Raw genomic sequence first — 24,698 nt, 5'->3', positions numbered from 1 at the left:
CCCCTTCAGTGAATTCACCCGTATTAGACGGACAGCTGAGGGTGACAATGTAGCAATAGAGGCGGGCCAGCCCATGTGGGCCCATGGCAACAATTGTACCATGGTAGACGAGTGGGCTGCAGGGTTGTGTGTACCTGTTGCAAACGGATGGGCCGGTGGTATATAGTGTAGATGGTAGTATAGGAATGTACTATATAGGATATCTATGTAAATAGTAGTGAATGCAATGAGCTATAGAGACGAAGTGGGCCGGCTGAATGGTGTGCAATGTAAATGAGTGGGCCAGGGAGATGGGTATGATGGGGACGAGTGGGCCGGGGGTATGAAGTGCAATGGAGACGGGTGGGCCGGTATGCAAAGTACAATAGAGACGGGTGGGCTGGGATGAGAAGTACAATTGAAGACGAGTGGGCTGGGGTATGGGGTGCAATGGAGACGGGTGGGCCGGTATGCGAAGTACAATAGAGACGGGTGGGCTGGGATGAGAAGTACAATTGAAGACGAGTGGGCCGGGGGTAAGGGTGCAATGGAGACGAGTGGGCCGGTATGTGAAGCACAATGGAAGACGAGTGGGCCGGGGGTATGGGGTATAATGGAAGACAAGTGGGCCAGGGGTAAGGGTGCAATGGAGACAGTGGGCCGGTATGTGAAGCAATGGAGACAAGTGGGCCGGTATGTGAAGCACAATGGAAGACAAGTGAGCCAGGGGTATGGGGTATAATGGAAGACAGTGAGCCGGGGGTATGGGGTATAATGGAAGACGAGTGGGCCGGGGGTACCGGGTGAAATGGAGACAGGTGGGCCTCATGATATTCCACCCGGTGGACAATGGAAATATTTGCCGGTATGGATGATACAGATGAGCCGGAAGAGCGTTGTGGGACAGAGGTGAAGGTGAGATGGATGATACAGATGAGCCGGGCGTCCGGTGTGCGAGAGGTGAAGGCGAGATGGATGATACAGATGAGCCGGATGTCCGCTGCGTGATAGAGGTGCAGGTGAGATGGATGATACAGATGAGCCGGAAGAGCGTTGTGGGATGGAGGGGGTATCTGGTGCATACAGAGTATACTAACCGGAGACGAGTGGGCCGGGGGATAGGGTGAATATATGATGTGGGTGGCATGATGCCTCATCCGGTGCATACAAAGTATATTAACCGGGAATAAACATCCGGTCCGTCTCATATATACATCCGGGTCTATACCCATACAGTACGTCTATGATATCAAACGAGATTGACAAGCAATATATGTGGCCCAATACATGGAGTTGCTAAATATCTACACGGTCATATTTTGCATACTCCGTGCTCGGAGTCCCAACAAAATTGTGGATGCTGTCTCGCATGTACCATGCAGTGACAATCCTGTTGCCCTCTTCCACGTTCATGTAATGTCTCACCAGTCGACATGATGAAGCCAATATTGAGCCAGAGTCGTAGAGAAACTTGATTCCAAGGTTCATGAAATCCATGATAACCGGGCGATAAACACCAGCAGTAGTCATGATATCAAATGCTGCCGGTCGACATTTAGGATCTCTATGAGGGGGTGTCCGGCGATTGCATATGATCGATACCACATTAAAAACGGATGTCCAGCGTTGAAGATGATGGTGCATCTCGTTCAACTCATATCTGGCAGCCCATTTACCAAGCCTGACTTGAGTTTCCATTCCGGCCCAATAAAGATCAGGGTGCATGACTCGAAGTGCAGCAGAGACAACGATACCGGACCTTTGAAGGGATGCTGTAATATTGTGACCGGCAGCACCTTTCAGTGCCGCTGATACCTCCGGCGAGAAGCCATCTTCCGGGTCAAGATTCGGGAAGCCATGTTTCTACAATACTTCCAACCAGAGATTTCAATGCATGTGGACCTGACGCACCTCTCTTCCTTGCTGAAACCATGCAGGAGATATATTGATGCAACCGGGGGTGATCATTCCATCTGGACTTGTATAGAAGTTTGACCGGTGGGTCCTCCATTGAGAAATCTTGCCTGATGTGATGCTATGCTTCAACAAACCACTCATGGAATGTGTGGCACCGTGAATATCTTTCTAAGTAATGCATCCGGGTAAGATAAAAGAACAACTGGAAATGGATAAAGGATAAAGGACCAACCATCATCATAGAGGTGAGTGCTCCAGGCAAATACCAGACAATGATTCTACCGCCAGAATCAATGACAACAGATGGTGTTGTCAAGAGGTGCTCCTCTTCAGGGGGGAATTTGTTCAAAAGAACCTCTTCTCGTGTCTCACTTCGACCGGATTCATCTTTGTCCAGGGCGTCATTGTATCTAACCATGTCTATTTTAAGATGAACTTTCTGCAGGTTAGTTGACCAGAACAGACAGGTGTGCCGGAATACATACCGGCGTTAGAGTAAGCAGTGGCCATCACATAGGCTAGCTGCTCCAAAGCAATACAAGTGTCGATATCCAAGAGTCCAAGGTCCATATCCTTTACCGGTCGGTGAAGAATTGTAGATGTGAAAATCTCATGCACCAATTCACCGGCAAGGTAGGTCTGGTACAAGGCCCAGTCAAGTGGAATTGTAACCATGGCTTGCCGAAACAATTAAGTGACAGGAAAGCACCACTGTTATATCCATTGGAAAAAATAGCCCCATATTCACACGACCTGATTGCATAGACAGACTCCATTTCCATTCAGGTAAATATGACGTGATGGTATAAAAGATTGGCAGGATACCGGCGGACATTGGGTTCTACTTTACTGTGAAGTGGATGCACTGTGATCTATATGTAACCGGTCAATGAGTGCCTGTGAGGATGACACAGCCCGTGTGATTTCATCAATCGGCCCAACCAATCCGGTCAACCTATCACTTGATCGCCTAAGATTCATCATCCTTGTCTGCAACATATCCAGCAACTCTCTCCCGATCGTTGTCTGGTGGCACGGCACACCAGATCTTGAACCAATTATATCCGGCGCATTATCCGGACCACGCACAATATATGGGAGAAGACCAGTTTTCACATGATCCGGCTGTAATAAATGGTGTGAGCATCTGGTGCATCCGGTGTTAACAAGATCTTATGGACTGACAAGGTGTGAAAAGTGCCATTCAACCAAATCCATAACATCTTGGACAGATGACTTGGGCAACATATCTGAAACCCTGCAACAACCAAGTGATTCCTTCCACCAGTCATTGAAGTAGTCCGGCATGTGAGCAATGTCATAGTCATCGGATTTGTTTGAATCTGCAGAAAGGCGCAATGCCCGGATATCCTGCAAAATGGCATTGACATCCGGTCGCCGATCAACCAATGTGTGAGCAGTCATGGTTGAGAGCACATCCTTGAGAAGTTGAGGAATAGTAGCTGACAACCGGGTGATAAAACATATATTGATGAAAGGTGTTGCAAAGGTCTATGTCAGAGAAAAGGATGAGGGCATGGGAGTATCGGCATGGCTGGCTCCCTACCTCCATCTCCCATTTCATCAGGGTGTAGAACGTCTCTGCATAACCAGGTATGGCAGTGGCAAAACTCTTGTCGACATACAGGCGCATGGCCAGCATCCGGGAATTGGCATAGAATAGGGCACGAGAGATATCTGCAGCTGTGATGTGATTGCCCTTGGCGGCAATGATGACTTGGTTGGAGGGGATGAGAGTTACAGTATTGTCCATGGAGAGGAATATGAGGCTATGGTGTGACCGGCACACTGGGAATATTTACATGCCAAACACAAGGGTATATTACCTCACAGGTCTTATCAACCGGTGACCACAATTATGTAACTAACCCGGCACCGGTACTTCTATCCGAACGATCATTTCCCGCAGAGCATCCTCTGCATATGCCGCTAGTTGTTCATATATTATCAACCGGTAATCACAATTATGCAACTAACCCGGAACTGGGACTTCTATCCCAACGATCATTTTCCGAAAAGCATCCTCTGCATGTGCTGCCAGCAGGTCATATATGTGAGATTGTCTGGCAGCATAACATGTATGTCCGGTGAGCCCTGCAGAAGTAGCATTGTGCATGTGACAGAGCCATTGCTTGGCTCTGTGGGTGAAGAAATTAATTGACCACTGCATTTCGTGTTTGACAAGAATAACCTCCTCATTCCAGCGATCGCGCAGTGCTTTTGTCCGGAGCCAATTAACCCGGTAAACTATAATTAGAACATGTGACCGACGACCTCATAATCAGAAACACTAGACACACATTCAGTCATCCAGTCATTTCCTGATGTGTCTCCCTGAACATCCAAGGACCAGAACCATGAAAGAGTGGTATCTCTCTGACCACGTGCATTTGGATCGGCCACCGCAGAGCTGGCTTTCAGGTCTTCTTTCTTCAAAGGAAGGTATTTCTTCAAGAGGTCGTGGTCAGGGAGTTTGGCCAGTTGCGACCGGCATTTCGAATATATACGAGCATGGAGATTGACTGCTGTTTCAACTGAGCGAACTCGAGTCCATGCCCTAGTAGATGAAGCCTGTGACTTGGCTGACCGGACAGTATTGCGGAATAAAACAGCTTTATCTCCTAAATGAACTCTAATGGCATGCAGTGCGTCATTGGCCTGACCTTCTCGGAGGGCAATTTCTTCTTTGATGAGATTGGTGAGACCTAACTCCCTGCACCTCACTGCACCAATGTTGGATGGTAGGGGTATGACAGTGAGCTCCGGTTGAAATATGGAAGCATTGTGTACGTCCAGATCAGGATTTTGATCTTCGTCAAAATCGGAGTAATCTTCACAATCATCCAGTGAGTTACAAACAGTAACCAGACAATCCGGATCATTGACATTGACTCCAACTCCGAGATAAGTAGGTGACATCTCAAGAAAGCTCGTGATCTGAGTGTGAAGCTTATCCCGGCATCGAGCCACTCTCAACAGTTGCATGTCCGTTGGGTGCATTCGCAAACTTCTCACATCCTTGCAGAGAGATATTTGCGATTCCTCTATGGTAAGACCGGTTGCAAGCCAAGTGGCGGCTCCTCGTCGACCGGAGGGTTGATGACCGGATGTTCAGGGCGATTTTGAGCCTGCAACAGGCGCAATTCCTGCTGTTTCTTTGTTGGCGCTGCACGACCTCATGATCAGACCTACCGGACAGCCAATAAAAGTGGACACTTGCCTCTTTCCAACCGGACCTCATAGATGTCCATAGCCGTAGGATCCTCTGCTCTGTTTGCATGAGCCAATGCCTCCTCTGCCTTCCAAAGAACTACCATGTCGGGGTTGGCGGTCTCGTTAAGATTATCAAAAGCAAGTTTGCTTTCCGAAGCCCCCTTGATGGCCTCTTTGAATTTTCTGGACAGAAACTTAGCTACCGGACGTGCCATCCGGACATGAATTGTATGAGCGCCGACAACACACGCACATCTGGAGGTGGGTGACTTACTTATACGAATCATTTTCATGAAATTACAATCATTCATCTGATAATCCAATACCTCCTTGCGATGGGGAGTTCCCATGCCCCTGGCCGATGGAGATATTATATTCAAAGGTGCCCAGAGGGTTTCCATAATCTCTCCGTCTATCCGGCCGGTCCCATGGATAAAATTTGATGCATACCGGACAAAGCAGTTGTCTTGATGTCCATGTACATGCCACAAACCGATTCCAGGAATGATATCCATACCTATGGGGATGGAAAGATACATGCTGGAAGCGATCCGGTCCTTCAAATACTTGTTATACTGACAATTTATGTCGTAGAATGTGATGGCTCGAGAGATTCCGTCGGTCTTATAGTTGAGAGCTTGACTTAATGCATAGTCCATGTTCATCTGCCTGATTATTCCACGTAAGAGTTGTAAGATCATCCATTGATGTGACCGGATGCAATATGTACTGACCTTTCGCCTTTCTGAAAGTCAACCATGGAATGTGGGACAAAACATCCATGCCGTGCACATGCACATCCTCCTATACCGGTGGCTTCCAGCCTTTGCCGCGAGGCGTTTGCTTGATTTACTGCCCGGTGATTATTGCAATCCGACCTTTGGACATTGTCTTGAGCAATGGCCAAATGGCTCTTGTATCTTTCATCGGAGACCATGAACCCCAGACCATCCATTAATGATACTTCATCGGATGGATTCACCGGATGCATGTGCTCGGCTTTGAAATTGCCATCCATGACCAAATACCTAGTCATGAGCCAGGAAGGTGTATCGTCAGGCTGGGCGACTGTACTGGTAGACAGGTCCAAGTTTATACCCGGTTGCGGACATGCCGGACAAAATAGGGCAAGATCACCATCCTTTGGCTGGTCATCTTTGTGGGCAAATCCATGCCACTTGTAGAGCTTGCATTGTCGCCACTGCCTGGCAGCTCTCATGAGCTCTCTATAGCGATCCTACAGATATCGTTCTTTAATGACCAGAATGTGAAGTACAGAATAAAACCCAGCTCACCGGAACCATCAGTGGAAAGATGCTAGAGGTGAGTCTGCGAATTTTGCTGTAGTAATTCATGGCCGATGTACCGCACTCGAGATTGTCTAACAGAAAGTCGTCCAAGACAGCGAATGTGAATGCAGTTTTTGGTCTGGTGAAAGACGCCGGAAACAAGCCTGCTTGAAAGAGCTGTATGTCTCGGCTGAGAGCACTGGGGCATTGGCAATAACATATGGAAAGGGAGTGAACGCCGGACTTGTCTACTACAGTTATTGCCGGACGATCTGAGTCTCTGACCGGTTGAATGAAAGGTCCTTCCGGATAATCGTCATCTATATTGTCATCGGTATCTGACCACTGAAAGAAGTCTGATGAGTCATCGGTGCTGCTGGGACATGGAGTGCCGTCGTGAGCAAGGTGAATGTGCAGGCCAACTTTAATGAGTGAAGTTTCTTGAAAAAATGATCCGGTCCATTGACTGATGCGATGGAATGGATGTCTTTGATGTTGAATTCTGCAACAGTCTGTGCAAAAGAGTGGCTCATTGAAACAGCCATGACATCTATACACCCCATCCTTCTTGCAGACTGAGCAAAGTCGGTTGGCTGGTGGGGCTTCTCTGATCATGAGTGAATTTATGTAGTCCTTGAACTTGCATTTCCATTGCCGGAGATATGCATTCTGACTCTGTATGGTCCGGTCAGACCGGGGAAATGAAGATAACTGTTGCTTGCCTGGGATTTTGGAAATTTAGGCTGGGGGATGTTACCTTGGTCAAACTCAAAGTCAGCACCTTCATAGAGCAAGTGAGGCGACCCAGATTTATGCTTTGAGGGTGATTTTATTGGTGATGATGTTACCGACTTTGTTTTCCTAGCCCATGAATCTTTCACCCAAGATGACCTCGATCCCCTGGTTGTAGTTTTTTCCTTGAGCTTATACAGCTGAGGTAATCGTTTCTTTGTAGGAGGGGTGTATGTGATTCCCTTTTGTTTGGTATTTGCCATATTGACTGGAAAGGATCGGTGTGCTGTAAACTTGATGACTGGTAGCCTAGCACATGACTTCACTGCGGTGCCTTCCATCAATTCCAGTTTCCGGGGATTTTGAACCGTCGAGATTACCACATTTTCCCTTCTTAGTCATTGAACTACCCAGTCATCAAGGGACCAATTGATCCGGTGTTGTTCAGACTCCGAATGGTTTGACCGGTCGGGATTACCACATTGTTCCTGTGATCTCACCGAAGATCTTGCAATGTCACCTGTATGGGATATATTAAGGTTGGAGTCACTGAGGTTGCCATAGTTGCATGACATCACAAACACCGTAATCCTCCCATTAACCCGAGTCGCATGGATTTCATGTTCAAGTTACATGACAATTGACTGGATAAAGTACATCGACCGGAGGTTACATTTCAATGTTTAAATACTTCTTTCTAGCCAGCATTCTGGATTGTTGGCTGTAGAACAATCATTCAGGTAATTACGAGGGTTCGGCAGCAATATATACTTCTTTCGATTAGATTATTGACGAGTCTGGCAAAGTCAATACATTGATTAAACTTTAGTCGAGGGCACTGGCATTGCAAAACATGCTCTGAGAGAACAGTTCAAACCAAATAACCAACTCTAGAGACAAACAGGCTTCTGGTTTGATCTTCAGGACACCGGCTGTTAATGTCCACATTCATGCTGGCCTTCAAAGTCATTTGTGATTATACTTACTTGAGCAAGTTGTGGAATATGATTGCACAGGGCGGTATCCAGTATTTGAGGGCTGTATGCTGCCCATATACTATATAATACAGGTCTAAGTCCATATGCTTTTACAGTTCTACATTCTATGAATCAGAAACACATAGGATGTTGAGGGATTCATACCAATGAACGAGTATTGGACAATCCTTTGTTCGGTTTGCAGTCACGTACATCGGTTATGTAACCTATTACTGTGAGATACACATGCATCCTTTCTTCTATCAAGACGTCCACTGCTCCTCAACTACTTTGCCATGCCCCGGTCCAACTCATCAGTCGATAGCCCAAAAAAGACCAAGCAGAAGAAATTAACCGATGAAGAGGTGCTGGTCTTGAAATCCCACCTAGAAGAATGGAAGGAAGCAGCTGCCAACGATAGAAAAAAGATTCTGAAGGCCGTCATAAAAGAGGCCAAGGTGCATGCCCCTGCTATGGATGACCGGTCATTGAAGAACAGGAAATATGTGAGCAGTAGAACTTTAAATTTATACATGATGACCGACTTATATCATGATGTATCAAGACGTACCGGGACTGGTTATATAACCGGAGACCTGAAAAGACTCGAGAAAAGAAAGCCAACAAGTTCGGTCAGAAATGGACTTCCCGGTCGGTCATAGAACAACTGCGCAAGGAGGAGATCATTGAAAAGACCGGAGCAATGCCAGGATCGAAGAAATTTATTGAAAGATATCAGACAACACTCACTGCAGTGGTGGCCAGTCTATCTAAAGAGGAGCTGGAGGAGGCTCAGAACACTGCGATTGAGTGGTCTGCCAAGGCTCCTCCTGCAGCTGTTCAGGCGGACTTTGCAAAGAAGAAAGCACCCGGTATGATGAAGGATCTGGCAACAAAGTTGTGGAAGCAGGCCGGTATGAGAATTTTCATATTGTCAGCATGGAAAACAGAGGAAGACGAAGTCCGGATCAATGGGTGAGTTCCGCTTCACACTCAACCGGTAAAGATATACTGATCCGGTTGAAAGAATTGACTTCAATGAAAAGTTGGAGGGGAATAGTTATACCGATACGAAGGACTGGAAGTCCATGTTATCGGAGTGGAATGCCTATGCTGGTGAAGAGTTTGGTGAGCTTCTGTTTGAAAATCTTGCGCCATTCAGTCAAGTACTTATCTGACCTGGGGTGATACCAGACGTTGACCTGAATAATGATGACGATGATAACGAAGAGGAGGTGAAGAAGAGCAGGAAGAAAGGTGGAAAGAAGGACGATTATCCTTTGGAGGTGGATAGCTATGGGCTGCCGGTCATACCGGACGTCACAGAGCTTAACCTAGAGAGCAAAAAGCGTCTTATAAGGACTTTCCTCACAAAGCACTACAGTCAGTTTCACAAATGATGCATCTGGAGAGTTGATCTGCTGACCAGCAATTTTTCAGGATTGTGCAGCCAACAACCAAAGGCGTCTGTTCCTTGGGCCTCAGTCAGGATGGCTCAGGGTGACTTTATTGCAGCCAAGTTTTTACCTACCGGCTGGAGGCTCGACGATCCATCAAAGATTCGGCTGGCTGATGCTGACCGGCTGTTAGAGTTGTGGTGTCAAAGACAGAAGGACCAGGTTCGCCCAACCTTTGAATTTAAAGGCTGGGAAGGCGATGATAAGACAATGAGAGAACCGGCAGAGATAATCTCTGGCAATGGTTCTGATGCGAGACCCAGGGTTCCAGTGAAAAAGTCCACCGGAAGGCGCACCAGGGGGTGGAACCGGTGTCTAGTAGTGAGGATAAGGACAAGGATGATGAAGATGAGGAGAAGGACGACGATCACTATCACGATGACAACCTCCAATCACCACCACCAAAGTCAAAATCTATCAACAATCGCCCACCGGTCAAGAAATCCATACCTGTCCCACCACCACCTTCAAAGGCAAAACGGGCCAATACGGTCCGCAGCACTAGTCCGGCGTCAGAGGAGGAAGATACTCGCCTACCAGTCAAGAAATCCATACTGGTCCAACCACCACCTTCAAAGGCAAAACGGACCAATACCGTCCGCAGGGCTAGTACAGCTTCAGAGGAGGAAGATACTCGCCCACCGGTCAAGAAATCCATACTGGTCCCACCACCACCTTCAAAGTCAAAACGGACCAATACCGTCCGCAGGGCTAGTACAGCTTCAGAGGAGGAAGATACTCGCCAACCGGTCAAGAAATCCATACCGGTCCCACCACCACCTTCAAAGGCCAAGCGGACCAATACCGTTCGCAGGGCTAGTACAGCTTCAGAGGAAGATACTCGCCCACCGGTCAAGAAATCCATACCTGTCCCACAACCAACTTCAAAGGCCAAGCGGACCAATACCGTCCGCAGCACTCGTCCGGCTTCAGAGGAGGAAGATACTCGCCCACCGGTCAAGAGATCCATACCGGTCCTACCACCACCTAAATTAAAATCATCCCAAAAGAGGGGTAGGGTTGCTCCCATTCAATCTGATTTGGAGTCGGATGGTCCGCCACCAGTCAAGAAATCAAAGCTGACTGCAAGTGGAAGGGGACAGGCAGAAGACAACACCAGCACCGGTTCTGCACAATCAACCGGTAATGATGACAATGATCCTCTGCCTTCGCAACATCTTTCTAGAAGTCGTGCATTTGGCCCTACATCAGGTGTCTATGCCAAGAATAAAACTAACAAAGCACCGGTGCACAAACCAACACCCCCTGCCCCAAGAAGGGACTCCGGCAAGAAAGCCAAAGCATCTGAAGCACAGACAACCAATCCAGAGCCAAAGCGCTCTCATAGAAGTACAAAGGCCTCTTATAAAGCTCAGTATATGCAATCGTAGTAATTTGGATCGTTGTAAGCAAGTATTCTAGTGATAGGTGTAGATAGCATTTGACTATAAATATATACTTCACGTTGAAAGTCGAGATATCGACATCAGTTGACATGCCAACAATAACTCTTGTGTACAGTCAAGAACTTGCTCTCTAGCAAAGGCTTCGTCCGGCGACATTGCATTACCAGCCCGGTCAATCTGCAACCGGTGCATTGCCTCGCGCAAATCACCTACAGCCCGTTGAATTACATATCCAACTGGATCCTGTCGACTGACGGCGACTAAGTTTAAATGATCAGAACAATCTCGGGAACAGCAAGAAGGCTTACAAGACTGATCCGGATCAACACGTACCGGATCCATCTCGAAACCCATATCTAAAGGGTGTTCTTCCGGTGAAATATTAGTCCCTTTATCAAGCGAATCATCTGCCAGATATGTGCCGAAGCCCATGTCAAGAGCCCCGTCTTCTAGTCAAATATCGTTTCAAATGAGTGTCAATTTATGAGATGTAGATTCCAGCGACATGCCTGTGTTGCCGGCCGGATCACAGAGGTCAATATCAAAGCCCAAATCAAGCACATCTTCATCATCCGGCTGTGGAGGAAATCCCAAATCCAACATCTCACCATTTGACCGGTCCATCATCAGACAAGGTGGGAAATTGCATATCCAACATGTCTGATTGTTGTTGGTCGTGGTTGTCGGTCATCTGGTCATAATCTGACAAAGGAAATCCCAGGTCCAGTGACCGGTCGTCATCTGCCGGTTCAGAGTTCATCTTCAATCTTTTACCGTCTTGCAACCCATCATGGGCTGACAGGACATCTAGATCTTTAAAATTCATATCAATTGTCCTTACCATCGCTTAGCATGAGATGAACTCACATTCACCCATGCTTGAACAAACCATGAAAGGGTTGTAGTAAGTGCGCTCCTCTCTCCCTGGCTCCAAGATGCTATGAACTGGGATGCCGGATAATATCAACCGGTACGTTGTGGGAGGTGATGGTTTCTTACCTACATCCTCACTAGATACATGTAGATTATGCTGAGCAATCGCCGATGATCGCATCCTTCTTTTCTTCTGGAATGGGTCGTACAAATCCACGGACTTCATGATATCACTGGAAGAATCATGTTCTACAGAAGGCTGCGACCGGATGATGTACTCACAGGTTGGTTGGCAACAATTGATTACTGATGACGTGTCAACAATGAGACATTTATATCTAAAAATAGACTGACAACAATGAGGCGAACAATGGACTCGGATATGTCCGAGTCGGCCCGGCTAGCCGGTGATTGAAAATTTTATAAGTGTTGTTGTTTTACACGTCTCTTCCGGGTGACTTGTCCACTAGCTCTATTGTAATCGTCTCACTATCATGTCTTCTCAATCTGCTTCTGCTGCGGCTGCCAACCAGGCTCTCATCGCTCTTGTCGCCCGGCTCGATGACATGGTTCAAGATGTTCTCCGGTCGCAGTCTCAGGATGAGAAAATGGAGTTGAGCCACGAGATTGCTCGTGAAGTGGTATGTTTGTCGTCCTGTCGGTTGCCTGTATTGATACTAGGGTCCCAGAATGTCGTGATTCGTTCATATGGGAGGGACGCTTCATATGTTCCCCCTGGCCTGCTGTCACTTGCAGCTGAGATCTTTCGCGCTCAGAGGCGCACCTCACAATTGGTGGTAGTACCGGATTGGAACCATCTTGGTAACAATCAGGATATGTGCATGAAGCATCCATTGTACAGTAAGACATTGGGTCATGCACCGCCTGCTTCACCTGCAGCTACTGGTAAGGATATTCCTCCTCATGCAACCTGTACTCACACCTGTGACTGCACTAGCTCCTGCATCTGCACCTGCACCTGCACCGGTACCTGCCCCACCACCGGTACCTGCCCCACCACCGGTACCTGCCCCACCACCGGTACCTGTTCCAGTACCGGCACCGGCCTCTGCACCGACACCGGCACCACGCATCAGCATTCGCATACCTAAAGATGTGCCACCCGGTGGGACAGCAACAGCCGGGACATCAACAAACCGGAAACGCCGGCTCAGCAGCCCCCCTTTGCCCCGTGTCAACCGGGCCCGGAAGCCTGCACCAAAGTCGAAGGCAATTTTGTCTGACACTGACACTACCGACAATGACAAGGCAAAGGCAAAGGGGAAGGGGAAGGGGAAGGAGAAGGGGAAAGGGAAGGCAAAGGCACCGGAAGATCATGGCGATGAGGATGGCGAGGGGATCGATGTGGATGATCTTCTGGACGTTGAGGTGTGTTTGTTTCTTGAGATATTCAACGTTACTAATGCAACAAGCAGCCCCGGAAATCAACTCATCAGGCTGTCATCGTTGTCAAAAAGAAGGGCAGTGCGTCGAAGGCAAGTCAGCGGGTTGTGATTCAGGACGATGAAGAGGATGAATTGGAGGATGAGGATGATGATACACAAGGCAGGCCAAAGGCAAGTTCATTATTTTACTTCACATTTACCGGTCTATCACTCATCACGATGCAGGCCACTGTCAGACCAGGGAAACGGCAAAAACTGGTAGGATTTGCTTGTCATAGCACAGGTGATATACAACGCTAACATTATTGAATAGTCCATGCAGCCCAAGGGCAAGGCCACCAGCAAGGGCAAAGTGCCAGAACCAGTGTGTCTTCCGGTCAATGCCATGCTTCACCATACTAATTCTCCATAGCCCCGCGTTGATGAACCCCATCCGCCTTGTGATAGATGTCTGGCCAAGAATGTCGAGTGTTTCCCCCAATTGACGAAGAAAGGCGAGATCGCCTCGACTTGCTCATTGTGCTATCTGTGGAAGATGGCATGCATCCGGACTAACACAGAGAGCGCACCCACCACCTCTGCCAACACCATTACCCCCATCACCGTCACTGCACCACCTGCAGTCGCAGTAGCCACTCGCTCCAAGACCATCCGGTCCAAAGCCACCGGAGAGAAGATGAGTGGGAAATCCAAGGCGAAAGGCAAGTCTTTTGTTTCCGGTTACTTGTCCATTCTGATGTATTCTTGTAGGCAAGGATATCCGGCACCCAAGTCCTATCGAAGAGGAGGACAACGTCGATGATGTCCAGATGGTTGCTGCCGGCGGTTCTGCACAACAACCGGCCCCTTTGGCATCCGCACACGATTTCCCTCCTGATCATTGGGTGGAGCCTGGCAATGATGAGATGCCACCTTCATCACCGGCCATGGCCTCGGAGGACAATATCCGGTTCTCGCCGTTACCGGTCGTTTTCAACCATCCCTCTCCTGTCTCTCCTTCCAGACCTGGTCATTCCGCCCAATACCCTCTCTCTCATGATGAGATGGAGGCCATGTTGGCCCAAATTCGCATCGAGATGGAGGAACTGCGCACACACGATCGAATGGAAATTGACGTCCGGCATGATCACTTGGAGAATCGCATGGACATCGCCGAGGCATCTGATAGCGCCATGTCCATGCAGATTGATGACATAGGGCGGGATATGCGTGTGCAGAAGGGACTCCTTGCTGAGTGCACGGCTGAAGTAAGAGGTATTGTCAGGTATCTGAGGGAGCAAAGATCTACTCAGGTCACAGCATCAACTCCACCGGCATTTAATCCACCCCCCATGACAGCCCATGACCCATCTATCAGTGCATTTGCTCGCACTGTGACCAACAATGTGTTCACTCCGGATGTCTCTTGGATGGGTGCCCAGACCGGTGGTGATATGTTGGGTGATACTGCAGATGGATCACCGGTCGCAAGGCACAACCGGGTGCCATCCAATTCCACCATCATCCCTTCACTGACCATGAGGGAATCCGGCCCATCTGTTCCTCCGGTTGGTGCACCACCTGTGCAATCTCCTATTCTCCCGGTCGCCGGGCCATCAAATGTGCCGGCTGATGCCCAGTCCGTCTCAGCTCCTTTGCCACGCCCGCGCTTTGGACCTCTATCGCACCAAGGTCGGTCAGTGAGTGCTAGGTATCCAAGCAAGCCTTCCGGTGACGGGCCGACATAATACTAGTCTATATCATTCATGTTTTCGTATGTACTAGTTGTCTACATTGTGTTGTCAAGCTCTGGTGCTTTCAATGTTGAAGACAATGCATCATATAATCGCACAACCTGCATTTTAGTAGTGAGAATGTTGCTATACTGGATGGTATTTCCATCATTGTATATCACACAACGCCCTTCCGGCTCATGTGTATCATCCATTTCACTCAATCACACAGCGGACATCCGGCTCATCTGTATTATCCATCTCGCCTTCACCTCTTGCACACCGGAGGTCCGGCACATCTGTATCATCCATTTCACCTTCACCTCAATCGGACAGCCGACGTCCGGCTCATCTGTATCATACATTTTACCTTCACCTCTCGCACACCGGAAGTCCGGCTCATCTGTATCATCCATCTCGCCTTCACCTCTCGCACACCGGAAGTCCGGCTCATCTGTATCATCCATCTCACCTTCACCTCTGTCCCACAACACTCTTCCGGCTCATCTGTATCATCCATCTCACCTTCACCTCTGTCCCACAACACTCTTCCGGCTCATCTGTATCATCCATACCGGCAAATATTTCCATTATCCACCGGGTGGAATATCATGAGGCCCACCTGTCTCCATTTCACCCGGTACCCCCGGCCCACTCGTCTTCCATTGTGCTTCAAATACCGGCCCACTCGTCTCCATTACACCCTTACCCCCGGCCCACTCGTCTCTATTGTACTTCGCATACCGGCCCACCCGTCTCCATTGCACCCCATACCCCCAGCCCACTCGTCTTCAATTGTACTTCTCATCCCAGCCCACCCGTCTCTATTGTACTTTGCATACTGGCCCACCCGTCTCCATTGCACTTCATACCCCCGGCCCACTCGTCCCCATCATACCCATCTCCCTGGCCCACTCATTTACATTGCACACCATTCAGCCGGCCCACTCGTCTCTATAGCTCATTGCATTCACTACTATTTACATAGATATCCTATATAGTACATTCCTATACTACCATCTACACTATATACCACCGGCCCATCCGTTTGCAACAGGTACACACAACCCTGCAGCCCACTCGTCTACCATGGTACAATTGTTGCCATGGGCCCACATGGGCTGGCCCGCCTCTATTGCTACATTGTCACCCTCAGCTGTCCGTCTAATACGGGTATAAGTTACTGTACTATGTGGTTGGCTCTACCTCCCGGTGATGAAGTCGACAAAAGTTGAGATAGGAATTTAGATGCGAGTCGTAAGCTGAAGCTGTGGTGGATTCAATAGCGCAGCCAAGGGCAAGTGAACGCTCTAGCTGTAAGCGTTCGAGAGTCCAAGCTTCCCGCACGGGTTGCTTGGACTGTGTGGTACCTCGGATCATTTTTCTGCCACCCCCAGCGCATCCCGAGGGGGTTCAAAGTCAAAAATCTGCGCCGAAGGCACGAGATCTTTCACGAGCTCATTGTGAAACCGTGAGAGTGCGTCAGCGATGACGTTCTGCTGACCTGGAATATGCTCAACCCGCAGGTCAACGCTGTAGCGGGGCGCTCTGGCAGGACAGGACGGGAGTGGCAGGGGTCCTGGCGCGGTGGCAGGAGTCCTGGCTCGTAGTCGGTAGTCCTCGCGTGTGTCGTAGTCTGTCCTCGATAGACAGAGCCGTAGCCTCCCGCCATAGAGGTCTGGCCTTGGTTCCCTTGCAGTCCGTGCCCGTTCCATCTGGTGATGAGAGTGGTCTTCGCTCCCCGTGCTTGACATCTGAGATCTGAGTCCTGGTTTTCGCATTTTCACATTTTTTTTGCTCCGGTCTACTTTTCGACTTCTCTTGGTTTCTGGTCCCCGAATTTCAAATTCATGTCTATAGAACCTGTCCCGCTCTTCTATGGTGACTATAGCGGCAATGAGGAACCGTCTACGTGGTTCACAGAATTCCAGCTCTCCCTTCCAACAACATGGACCGACACTCAGCGTGTCCGGCGCTTCTCTATGCAACTCGTGCCCGGACAAATGGCAGACCAGTGGTTCCAGTCACTCAACTCAGTCCAAACTGCCACATTTGCGGCACTCACGATAGCTTTTTTCAAACGGTGGCCACTTCTGAAACCGCCCAAGTTATCTCGTGCGCAGCAGAGAGAGCGCGTGGCTGCGCATGCACTGAAAGAGGGTGATATTGGAGCATTGGCGCCCAACGGCAACTTTGCGCATGTTGTATGGGCAACTGAGATCTCGCAACTTGCTTTGGGTATGGGAGATTTAAAAGGAGATTTGATTGAGGATGTGCTCGAGGGCATCCCCGACCTCCTCAAGGACCACCTAACATGCAGTTACTCAACATGGGACGAGTTCGTTGAAGATGTGCTACGAGTTCCCAGCATCAAGCTCCAGCGGAGTCGTGAGAAGTTGGAAGATAGGAATCGTCGAGACGCTGACATTGCGCAGTTGAAGGCATGGAGTTCGTCTGTACTGTTGCCATCCTATCTACCGTCTTCGCCAATCACCAACACTAACCTTCATACTGCCCCGCCCACTTGGGCAGATGATGTGTGCTACACAGTTGCTCAGACTCGACCTTCGCGCGATTTTTCGGCCCTTCGCACTTCCTGTCGCAACCCATGGTCCAGTCTTCAGTACCGGCGTCGTCGTTTGCGGACTCATGTTCAACTCCCTCACACAGTATTTGCAGTACTCCCACATCACTCACACTTGAGACGCTATCCAACATTCTTCGACAACTCGCCATATCATTTTTCCCACCATGCTACTAGTACACCACATTGTCCTACTTGCCGGTGTCAAAAACCTCTCCGTCTCGTTCAGCCGCCGCATTCTCGTCATTTTCGGACTGCGGCCACACATTCGTCGTTCGTGGTACAACCGCGGACGGTTGCATTTGGAGAGGGGGGAGGTGTACCAGGGTGGTGGTCTGGCGCAGGTTTCCGCACTCCCGCACGTTCGTCTTTCGTCTTGCAACCGCGGACGGTTGCATTTGGAGGGGTGGCATATGTAGCGGGGCGCTCTGGCAGGACAGGACGGGAGTGGCAGGGGTCCTGGCGCGGTGGCAGGAGTCCTGGCTCGTAGTCGGTAGTCCTCGCGTGTGTCGTAGTCTGTCCTCGATAGACAGAGCCGTAGCCTCCCGCCATAGAGGTCTGGCCTTGGTTCCCTTGCAGTCCGTGCCCGTTCCATTGGATATACGAATTTGCCAACTGTGAATAGCGGGTTAACTGATACTTGGCAGGCCGTGACTGCATGTGACGAGGCAAGCTCGCATACCAACGTGATTCACTTAAGTTGGATAGTTGCGATGGCTCGTCAATACGAGCGATAGCCTGGTCTGCAGGAGGTGAGTACTTTCGTTAATCAGTTATTGAAGACGTTACTATTAGCAACTTGCGAGGCACAACTTCCTTCTCATGAGCAGTATCTGCTTGCATATATGTTGATCATGGTTCTCCATACCCGGTTACATACAAAAGAACCACAAAATTTTGTGAGCAACAAACCGTAAGCTCTCCCAGGTGTGAACGTCGCTAATGCTTAATGCGTCGGGGGTACCCGCAATGCCACACATTCAGGGATGCTCGATTCTAAAATGACTTTGTCGTTCGAAAGTCGTAATGGAGCATCCCTCTTATAATCATGCAGTATCACACACGTACGCACCCCGTGTTTTTCTCACATCATGTTCAAACCTCGCCTAGTAGTGAAAGCAGACTGAAGTCGCAAGTTCCCGATGGGCGCCAAGATAGGCATCGCTTCTGTCAAGGTTATAAAGTGGAACTTGCGAGGGGCAATCTGAAAGGAACCCTCCACATTAATGTCTCAGCGAATCCTGTCAGAATTCGACATCGTTTTTGCTGGAGGTGAGCAGATATAATCCTGTAGTGGTTTCCCCTCTTAAGCTATGCATTCTTCTGTATAGGTGGTGCTACAGCCTGTGTTGTCGCAGGTCGCTTGGCTGCATATGATCCCTCGCTCAGGATCTTGATTCTGGAAGCGGGTCAACACACCCTCAATAAACCTATACATGTCCAACCATACCAATATCCCCTCAACCAAGCACCGACGAGCACCACGGTCACATTCCACAAGGGAAATCCATCTCCTCGCCTCAACGGCCGTGCGCCGATCGTTCCTTCCGGTCGTTGCGTTGGTGGAGCCTCATGTGTGAATTGTGCGTAGCATACTTGCAATGACAGTGAACGATAATCTAATAATGAGATAGTTATGGCATATACCCGTGCACCTGCTTCGGACTTTGATGATTGGGGAGTCGATGGTTGGGAATCTGAAAATTTGATTCCCCTCATGAAGAAGGTCTCAAATTTGTTTTCAGGACATTCGTTCGAATTACTTATACGTTCGCTTTATAGCTGGAGACATATGGGATGCAGCCCAATCGTCCAACTCACGGATATGACGGACCTATCAAAGTTTCATCTGGTGGGTGTAAGTTGGGTATCGCCGACGAATTCATCCAGGTTGGCACGACCTATCACAAGAGGCAGTATGCCGACGACACCGATGATTTGGAAACATGCAATACATACAGTGTAAGCTACGATGCTTCTTTCCTACCTGCGACAACTAACCAGATCTATCTCAGCCATGGCGGAAGTGAGTTCCTGCACTCCTAGGCAATTGCGAAATCTTAGCTCATGTACACAAGATACATCGACGGAACAACCGGAAGGCGCTCTGATGCAGCTCACCACTATGTCTACAACCAAGCTCACAACCTGAATTTACAAGTCTGGGACGGAAAGCGCGTGAAACGCATCATCTTCGAGTAAGTGGCCATCTGAGATCGCAACCCTAGCAAACGGTTGACTGTTTCTCCAAACGAAAGAGACAAGCGTGCTGTAGGTGTCGAGTTCGCCAGCGACCCGGTGTCTTGCCCAGATGCGGATCAGTCGTCGAGTATTGTAAGAGCATCAAAACTGGTTGTTATTTCTGCTGGGGTATTCGGCTCCCCGACCATTCTGGAGAGGTCTGGGATCGGTGCCGAGGCGATCCTCAAGCGATGCGGTATCGAGCAGCTGGTGAATTTGCCTGGTGTCGGAGAGAATTATCAAGGTGCGCTTTTAAGTTATCCCGAGAGCTTGCTTGGCTTAGGACGGTCAGATCACAATCTCGTCTTTGTTCCATACTTGGCTGCTGACGAGGCCGTTACCATGGACGCCCTCTGGCGTGGTGACAGTATCCTGCAGGGTAAGCATGCTTCATCCCACGATTGCGGCACTTCACAACCACTCAAATGCAGAAAGCCTTGCGGAATGGAACAGCAGCGGCAAGTCGTTGATTGCACAAAAGTCAGTGCAAGTTATTATCATCACTGCTGGCATCGTGCTGATTGGAATCTCAGCGGCCTCGATGCAAAAATCAAGTGGCGTCCTGATGACGAGGAGTTGAAAGCCATGGATCCAGCTTTTCAACCGCGCTGGAAGGAGTTCTTCCAGGACCGGCCAGACAAGGCTGTTGCAATATTTTGTGTTTTTGCAGGGTGTGTGCGCATTGCTTTGATGATATGACAATGCTCATGACAGCCAGACACGTTCAACCGCTCTCGAGGCCGCTTGTTCTTCCTCCTCGCAAGTATATGTGTACGGGGTATTATACAGTATTGCTTTTCATCTACTCTGTGATTCTTTTGTTAACCTTTTCAATAGCTTTACCCCGTGTCTGTTGGAAGCGTCCATATCCACGTGACAGAGGACGGAAAAGAAGAAATGGACTTTACTACAGGCTTCCTAGATGAGTGAGTGGACGCATTTCATTTTAGGGCACTTTGCATGACTACGACACTCCGGCCAGTCCATCTGATATTGTTCCTCTTGACTTCGGGTACAAAAAGACACGCGAACTTCTTCGACGCATGGCTTCCTACCGAGGTGAAGTCGCTGCCGGCCATCCTGATTTCCCGGAGGGAAGCGCTGCAGCCTGCAGAGAAGCCTCCGGGCCAGTGGACTTGAATGCGCCAGACATTGTTTACACTACCGAAGATGACGAGGCGATTGATCGATTCCACCGCGATATTAGTAAGTGCTGACATGCGATCTGTATTGTCACAGTACTTGAAATACTGAATCGAACATCAGTGCAAACGACGTGGCATTCTGTGTGTGCGACTGAACCTTCCGTGATTTCATATCTGATATTTGTATTTGTTAGCTTGGGACTTGTGCGATGAAACCTGAGGCAGATCAGGGAGTCGTCGACGCTCGGCTCAATGTATATGGAGTGTCGAACCTGAAGGTTGCAGATATGTCCATTTCGCCGTTGAACGTTGGCACAGTGGGTACTGGACAGAGGATTGTTGATGTGCGATCTCACGATATACACAGAACACGTACTCGACTGCACTTCTCATTGGAGAGCGGGCTGCGATGATCATTGCTGAAGAATTGGGTATCAATTGCATTTGATATTCATCGTCAGGCCATTTCCTGGACCGACTACTCATCCGCCGTGAACAATGCGTCAAAATACCAGAAATTTATGTAGGAAGGGCCCCCCATCCATAAAATTGGGTTCTCCAAATCGCCGACCGTGCGGGCTAATTGCACAGTGTTCAATGGAGAGGTTCTTGATTAGCCGTAAGTAGATAGACCAGAGATCACCGTAAACATTGTTGTTGTCAAACTGAGACAGTAGGAAGAAAGAAAGTCGTGGTCATTGGCAGAACTGTGGGGAGCACCCGTTGAAAGACAACGATAGTAGCAATCGAACACATCAATAGTCTCTGCGTGAAAGGAACAATGCATCGACGAGGACATCATCGGGCTTGCGCGATTGGTTGAACCAAGCCCTTCAAACATCAATCAACAACAATGCACGCACTAGCACAACATACGTCACCAGGTTTAAATCTTTAAATCTTTGTCTGGCGTGATCCTTACCGACTGTGTGGTGCGGCATGTACTGATCGCCTATCGTAAAGTCAATGCAGATGTCATAACAAGATGGACGATAAAACTAAAATACCAGCAGACATTCATAAATGCTTTTAGCAGCACACCCAACCACGTCCATGTTCTCTGTTGTCTACCTGCACTGCTGCTAGTCGCTGTTGCTTTATAAATCGGTGTCCGATGGCGGTCCATGATAGTCTTCATCACGGATCAAGGAGTCGTCACTCCCAACAGCACCCGCTGCAGCATTAGATTGAAGCATAGGACACCTCATAATGGTCAGTAGCGAAAGAGGTGAGGACGGAAGTGCATACGCCAAGAATGCGGTCATGCTGTTCACCGAGCGCGCTACATCGTTTCCTAAACTCTGAGTGAACGCGGGTGAGTATGATGCCATCAGGTGATGTCACTAAAAACTTACCATTGGACCGATCGAGGCAGCAGTACTGCATAGCAGTTAGTTCCGAAGGTCCGGTTCACGAGTGAATTCATGAGTCCGTGACATTGCAGTCGTGAGAACTATAGAAGTGTGTAAATTCAGTGCTCCTGCTATCTACACTGCGAAAAAATCGAATCGTCGGTACATGGTCATGGATCTATGCAAGTCTAGATCGCAATGAGGAGGTCCCAGGGTGTTCGGACAGCTGTTTGGAGTAAGTCATAACTTTACTAGCGCAAGTACCAATGTTATTGCTTTCAGCTATCTCATATTGAGCGTCATGCTGGTTGCTACCGTATCTAAGTATTTTCCTGCTGATACTCTCACCCATGCCCACAGCATGATGAGCCACAGGGTGATGCAGATGGAAGCCGGTGGCATAGAAGCACTGCAATATCTTCGTCGTCATCCAGTAATGTGTCCTGGGTCCCCAACTGGTCAGGCGTCGCTGAGTCCCACCTGTTTTACTCCAAACTGCCTATTCTGTAAGGTCCGGGCCAACCTCCGTCTGAGTGGGGGAAATGACCCGAAAACTAATCTCATCATGCCGAGCCTACAACGCAGCCACATCAGACTGTTACTGTGTTCAAACGAAGAACACGTACCCATGTCACAGTAAGCCGACCCTGTTCCAAGAATATCCTGGAGCCAGCTGTCGGAAATGGCGTACGACAGACCGTTGCGATGTATGCACGACTCGAGAAGATGTCTTCACCAAAGGAGTCAATCATCTGACCCGACTTGCAAATGCGAAGACTCGGTGAGTCAGGATCGTTGACACTTTCCGAACATGCAATGACTCGCTTATTGAAGTCCCAGATGTGCACATAGAAGTAACCCTCGCTGGAGAGCCCTTCCAGTGTTTGACCAGGATCACGAATATGATCTTGGGGAAGAGCATAAGCCATTTTGCTGCCAAACACGCTGATATGGTAGCTTTCGTGGTGCGGAAAGTAGCACGCATACTGAGGTCCCCAATCTGACCAGGGAATGTCGACGAGCATATCTGAGCGCAGGGCCATGTCAGAGAAGATGGCGATATCGATGACTAGGATAGATGTCCCCGCTTTGAGAAGAAACTCTAAAACCATAATCTGCGACTCCAGGGAGGGTACATAGCTCGGCATGAGTCCTGGGCGTGCTGCTTTGCCATGCAGTGACGGGTGGCCATGAAAAATGATTTCCGGGTCGTATAATGATAGATGGAGGATCTTGGGAAGGTGATATATGATTCGGCACTGAGGCGACCCATTGAGCCCTTGTAACGTGTACAAGTATATCGAGCCTTCTGGGCCAATGATGACAAGCTTCTGTTCATCAACTGGATAGAAAAGATGTATCTCGCAGATATGCAGTTGACATAAAAAATGCTGCTTATGCTGAGTAGCATAATTTTCACAAACAGAGGGAACTCACCCTATTCACATATCCCCCCCTCCAATTGATCACTTGTATGAACATGCCGGATGCAGGCTGAGGATGGCAGTCATCCGCCGTGTTCTCTATGTAATAGAGAATAAATACGCGATCACCACAGATTACAGGCGGTGACAAAGCAGCACGGTAATAGCCAGGCAGTGCATCAAAGGTATGCTTGCACTCCAAGGAAGTGCACGCAGCACTGGGATGTGGACACTGGGATGAAGCCAGTCGGAACTCCACCCGACAGACACGGTAATCTTGTTCCGCATCGGTCACAGCGACATAATGATGATGCTCAGAACACACAACCATAAGATCCTGCAGAGGGTCGAAGGTAGTAAGAAAGCGGTCGACATCATCGATAAACCATGTCCGGGAGAGTGTAGGATTCATGCCACAATCCTGAATGTAGAATTTGTCTTCGTCCAGCGAGTAAGACCACCAAAGCCCACATTTCACATCTTGGATCGCGGGTAAAAATGGAATATATTCAGTGGCAGCAATAGCGACCACTGATTCAAAGGTAGTGGTCGCATGGAAGTCAGATCGCCACAAAGATGCCAATGTCTTGAGCGAACACAGAATCTTTTTGGAAACGCCGGTCGAATTCATGGTAGCGGCCCCAGTACTAGTCAAGCCCTGAGCATAAATTTCAAGCTTGTATTGAATGTGGACAGAATTCCGGACCGCAAGCCAAAAGATATTGCATGTCTAGCATGATCAAACATTAGCCGGAGGAAATTGTGGAACTACGGGAAAAGCGAACCATGCACAGCGACTAATGTCCCTGGGGTTAAGGATTAGAATGTGACATATGAGCTCTGTAGGAAGCGACAAGAATCCGACCGCCATAGTCATGGTTGTAGGATTGAAGAGAGGACTTCGAATTTAGGAGGCCTCCCCTCTCAGAATCACGGGCTATCCGACGCTACTGACACTAGAATCTTGAGT

The 24,698-nt window shown here is 49.0% G+C and overlaps 11 protein-coding genes across 11 annotated transcripts; 4 read left to right on the top strand and 7 right to left on the bottom strand.

Annotated features, from left to right (window-relative positions):
• Positions 1-1,275: 1,275 nt before the first annotated feature.
• HD556DRAFT_1251434 (uncharacterized protein) lies at positions 1,276-2,314 on the bottom strand (the record flags this gene model as incomplete). Its single annotated transcript, XM_041299018.1, has 3 exons — positions 1,276-1,811; positions 1,887-2,064; positions 2,129-2,314. 3 exons carry the CDS (start codon positions 2,312-2,314, stop codon positions 1,276-1,278), a joined length of 900 nt encoding a protein of 299 aa, XP_041151851.1.
• A 428-nt stretch (positions 2,315-2,742) lies between these two features.
• HD556DRAFT_1451867 (uncharacterized protein) lies at positions 2,743-3,670 on the bottom strand (the record flags this gene model as incomplete). Its single annotated transcript, XM_041308048.1, has 3 exons — positions 2,743-3,021; positions 3,082-3,408; positions 3,464-3,670. The coding sequence occupies 3 exons, from the start codon at positions 3,668-3,670 to the stop codon at positions 2,743-2,745; spliced, it is 813 nt and encodes a 270-aa protein (XP_041151850.1).
• Positions 3,671-3,889: 219 nt separating this feature from the next.
• Positions 3,890-7,088, bottom strand: HD556DRAFT_1251428 (uncharacterized protein; the record flags this gene model as incomplete). The annotated part of the gene is given in 7 exon segments (XM_041299017.1): positions 3,890-4,164; positions 4,218-4,994; positions 5,053-5,137; positions 5,154-5,329; positions 5,405-5,795; positions 5,861-6,367; positions 6,426-7,088. Coding segments are annotated over 7 exon segments (2,874 nt in total), but the record flags the coding sequence as incomplete, so codon positions are not given.
• Positions 7,089-8,424: 1,336 nt separating this feature from the next.
• HD556DRAFT_1315146 (uncharacterized protein) lies at positions 8,425-10,976 on the top strand (the record flags this gene model as incomplete). The annotated part of the gene is made up of 6 exons (XM_041301092.1): positions 8,425-8,634; positions 8,694-9,103; positions 9,156-9,256; positions 9,323-9,511; positions 9,569-9,747; positions 9,849-10,976. The coding sequence occupies 6 exons, from the start codon at positions 8,425-8,427 to the stop codon at positions 10,974-10,976; spliced, it is 2,217 nt and encodes a 738-aa protein (XP_041151848.1).
• Positions 10,977-11,595: 619 nt separating this feature from the next.
• Positions 11,596-12,090, bottom strand: HD556DRAFT_1315145 (uncharacterized protein; the record flags this gene model as incomplete). The annotated part of the gene is made up of 3 exons (XM_041301091.1): positions 11,596-11,804; positions 11,859-11,936; positions 11,991-12,090. 3 exons carry the CDS (start codon positions 12,088-12,090, stop codon positions 11,596-11,598), a joined length of 387 nt encoding a protein of 128 aa, XP_041151847.1.
• Positions 12,091-12,358: 268 nt separating this feature from the next.
• HD556DRAFT_1451861 (uncharacterized protein) lies at positions 12,359-15,597 on the top strand (the record flags this gene model as incomplete). Its single annotated transcript, XM_041308047.1, has 8 exons — positions 12,359-12,505; positions 12,554-12,770; positions 12,823-13,253; positions 13,301-13,528; positions 13,584-13,634; positions 13,683-13,989; positions 14,021-14,941; positions 15,215-15,597. The coding sequence occupies 8 exons, from the start codon at positions 12,359-12,361 to the stop codon at positions 15,595-15,597; spliced, it is 2,685 nt and encodes an 894-aa protein (XP_041151846.1).
• A 761-nt stretch (positions 15,598-16,358) lies between these two features.
• On the bottom strand, positions 16,359-16,736 carry HD556DRAFT_1451860 (uncharacterized protein; the record flags this gene model as incomplete). Its single annotated transcript, XM_041308046.1, has 1 exon — positions 16,359-16,736. One exon carries the CDS (start codon positions 16,734-16,736, stop codon positions 16,359-16,361), a length of 378 nt encoding a protein of 125 aa, XP_041151845.1.
• A 34-nt stretch (positions 16,737-16,770) lies between these two features.
• HD556DRAFT_1427971 (uncharacterized protein) lies at positions 16,771-18,277 on the top strand. Its single transcript, XM_041304674.1, has one exon. It carries the CDS (start codon positions 16,833-16,835, stop codon positions 18,054-18,056), a length of 1,224 nt encoding a protein of 407 aa, XP_041151844.1. The 5' UTR covers positions 16,771-16,832; the 3' UTR covers positions 18,057-18,277.
• Positions 18,278-18,792: 515 nt separating this feature from the next.
• Positions 18,793-21,400, top strand: HD556DRAFT_1251437 (GMC oxidoreductase-domain-containing protein; the record flags this gene model as incomplete). The annotated part of the gene is made up of 15 exons (XM_041299019.1): positions 18,793-18,838; positions 18,898-19,149; positions 19,201-19,292; positions 19,349-19,528; positions 19,631-19,764; positions 19,825-20,051; positions 20,100-20,186; positions 20,239-20,287; positions 20,341-20,478; positions 20,547-20,595; positions 20,645-20,733; positions 20,790-21,013; positions 21,074-21,093; positions 21,147-21,269; positions 21,320-21,400. The coding sequence occupies 15 exons, from the start codon at positions 18,793-18,795 to the stop codon at positions 21,398-21,400; spliced, it is 1,791 nt and encodes a 596-aa protein (XP_041151843.1).
• A 1,414-nt stretch (positions 21,401-22,814) lies between these two features.
• On the bottom strand, positions 22,815-23,586 carry HD556DRAFT_249590 (uncharacterized protein). The gene has a single exon (XM_041310017.1). It carries the CDS (start codon positions 23,450-23,452, stop codon positions 22,895-22,897), a length of 558 nt encoding a protein of 185 aa, XP_041151842.1. The 5' UTR covers positions 23,453-23,586; the 3' UTR covers positions 22,815-22,894.
• On the bottom strand, positions 23,587-24,698 carry HD556DRAFT_249477 (uncharacterized protein). The gene is made up of 2 exons (XM_041310014.1): positions 24,514-24,698; positions 23,587-24,458 (listed from the first exon to the last, which is right to left on the bottom strand). Exons 1-2 carry the CDS (start codon positions 24,514-24,516, stop codon positions 23,721-23,723), a joined length of 741 nt encoding a protein of 246 aa, XP_041151841.1. The 5' UTR covers positions 24,517-24,698; the 3' UTR covers positions 23,587-23,720.

Source organism: Suillus plorans, assembly GCF_016647745.1.
Source record: "Suillus plorans strain S12 chromosome Unknown HD556scaffold_156, whole genome shotgun sequence".
NCBI classification, from domain to species: Eukaryota; Fungi; Basidiomycota; class Agaricomycetes; order Boletales; family Suillaceae; genus Suillus; species Suillus plorans.
This window is presented reverse-complemented; position numbering and strand designations above follow the sequence as displayed.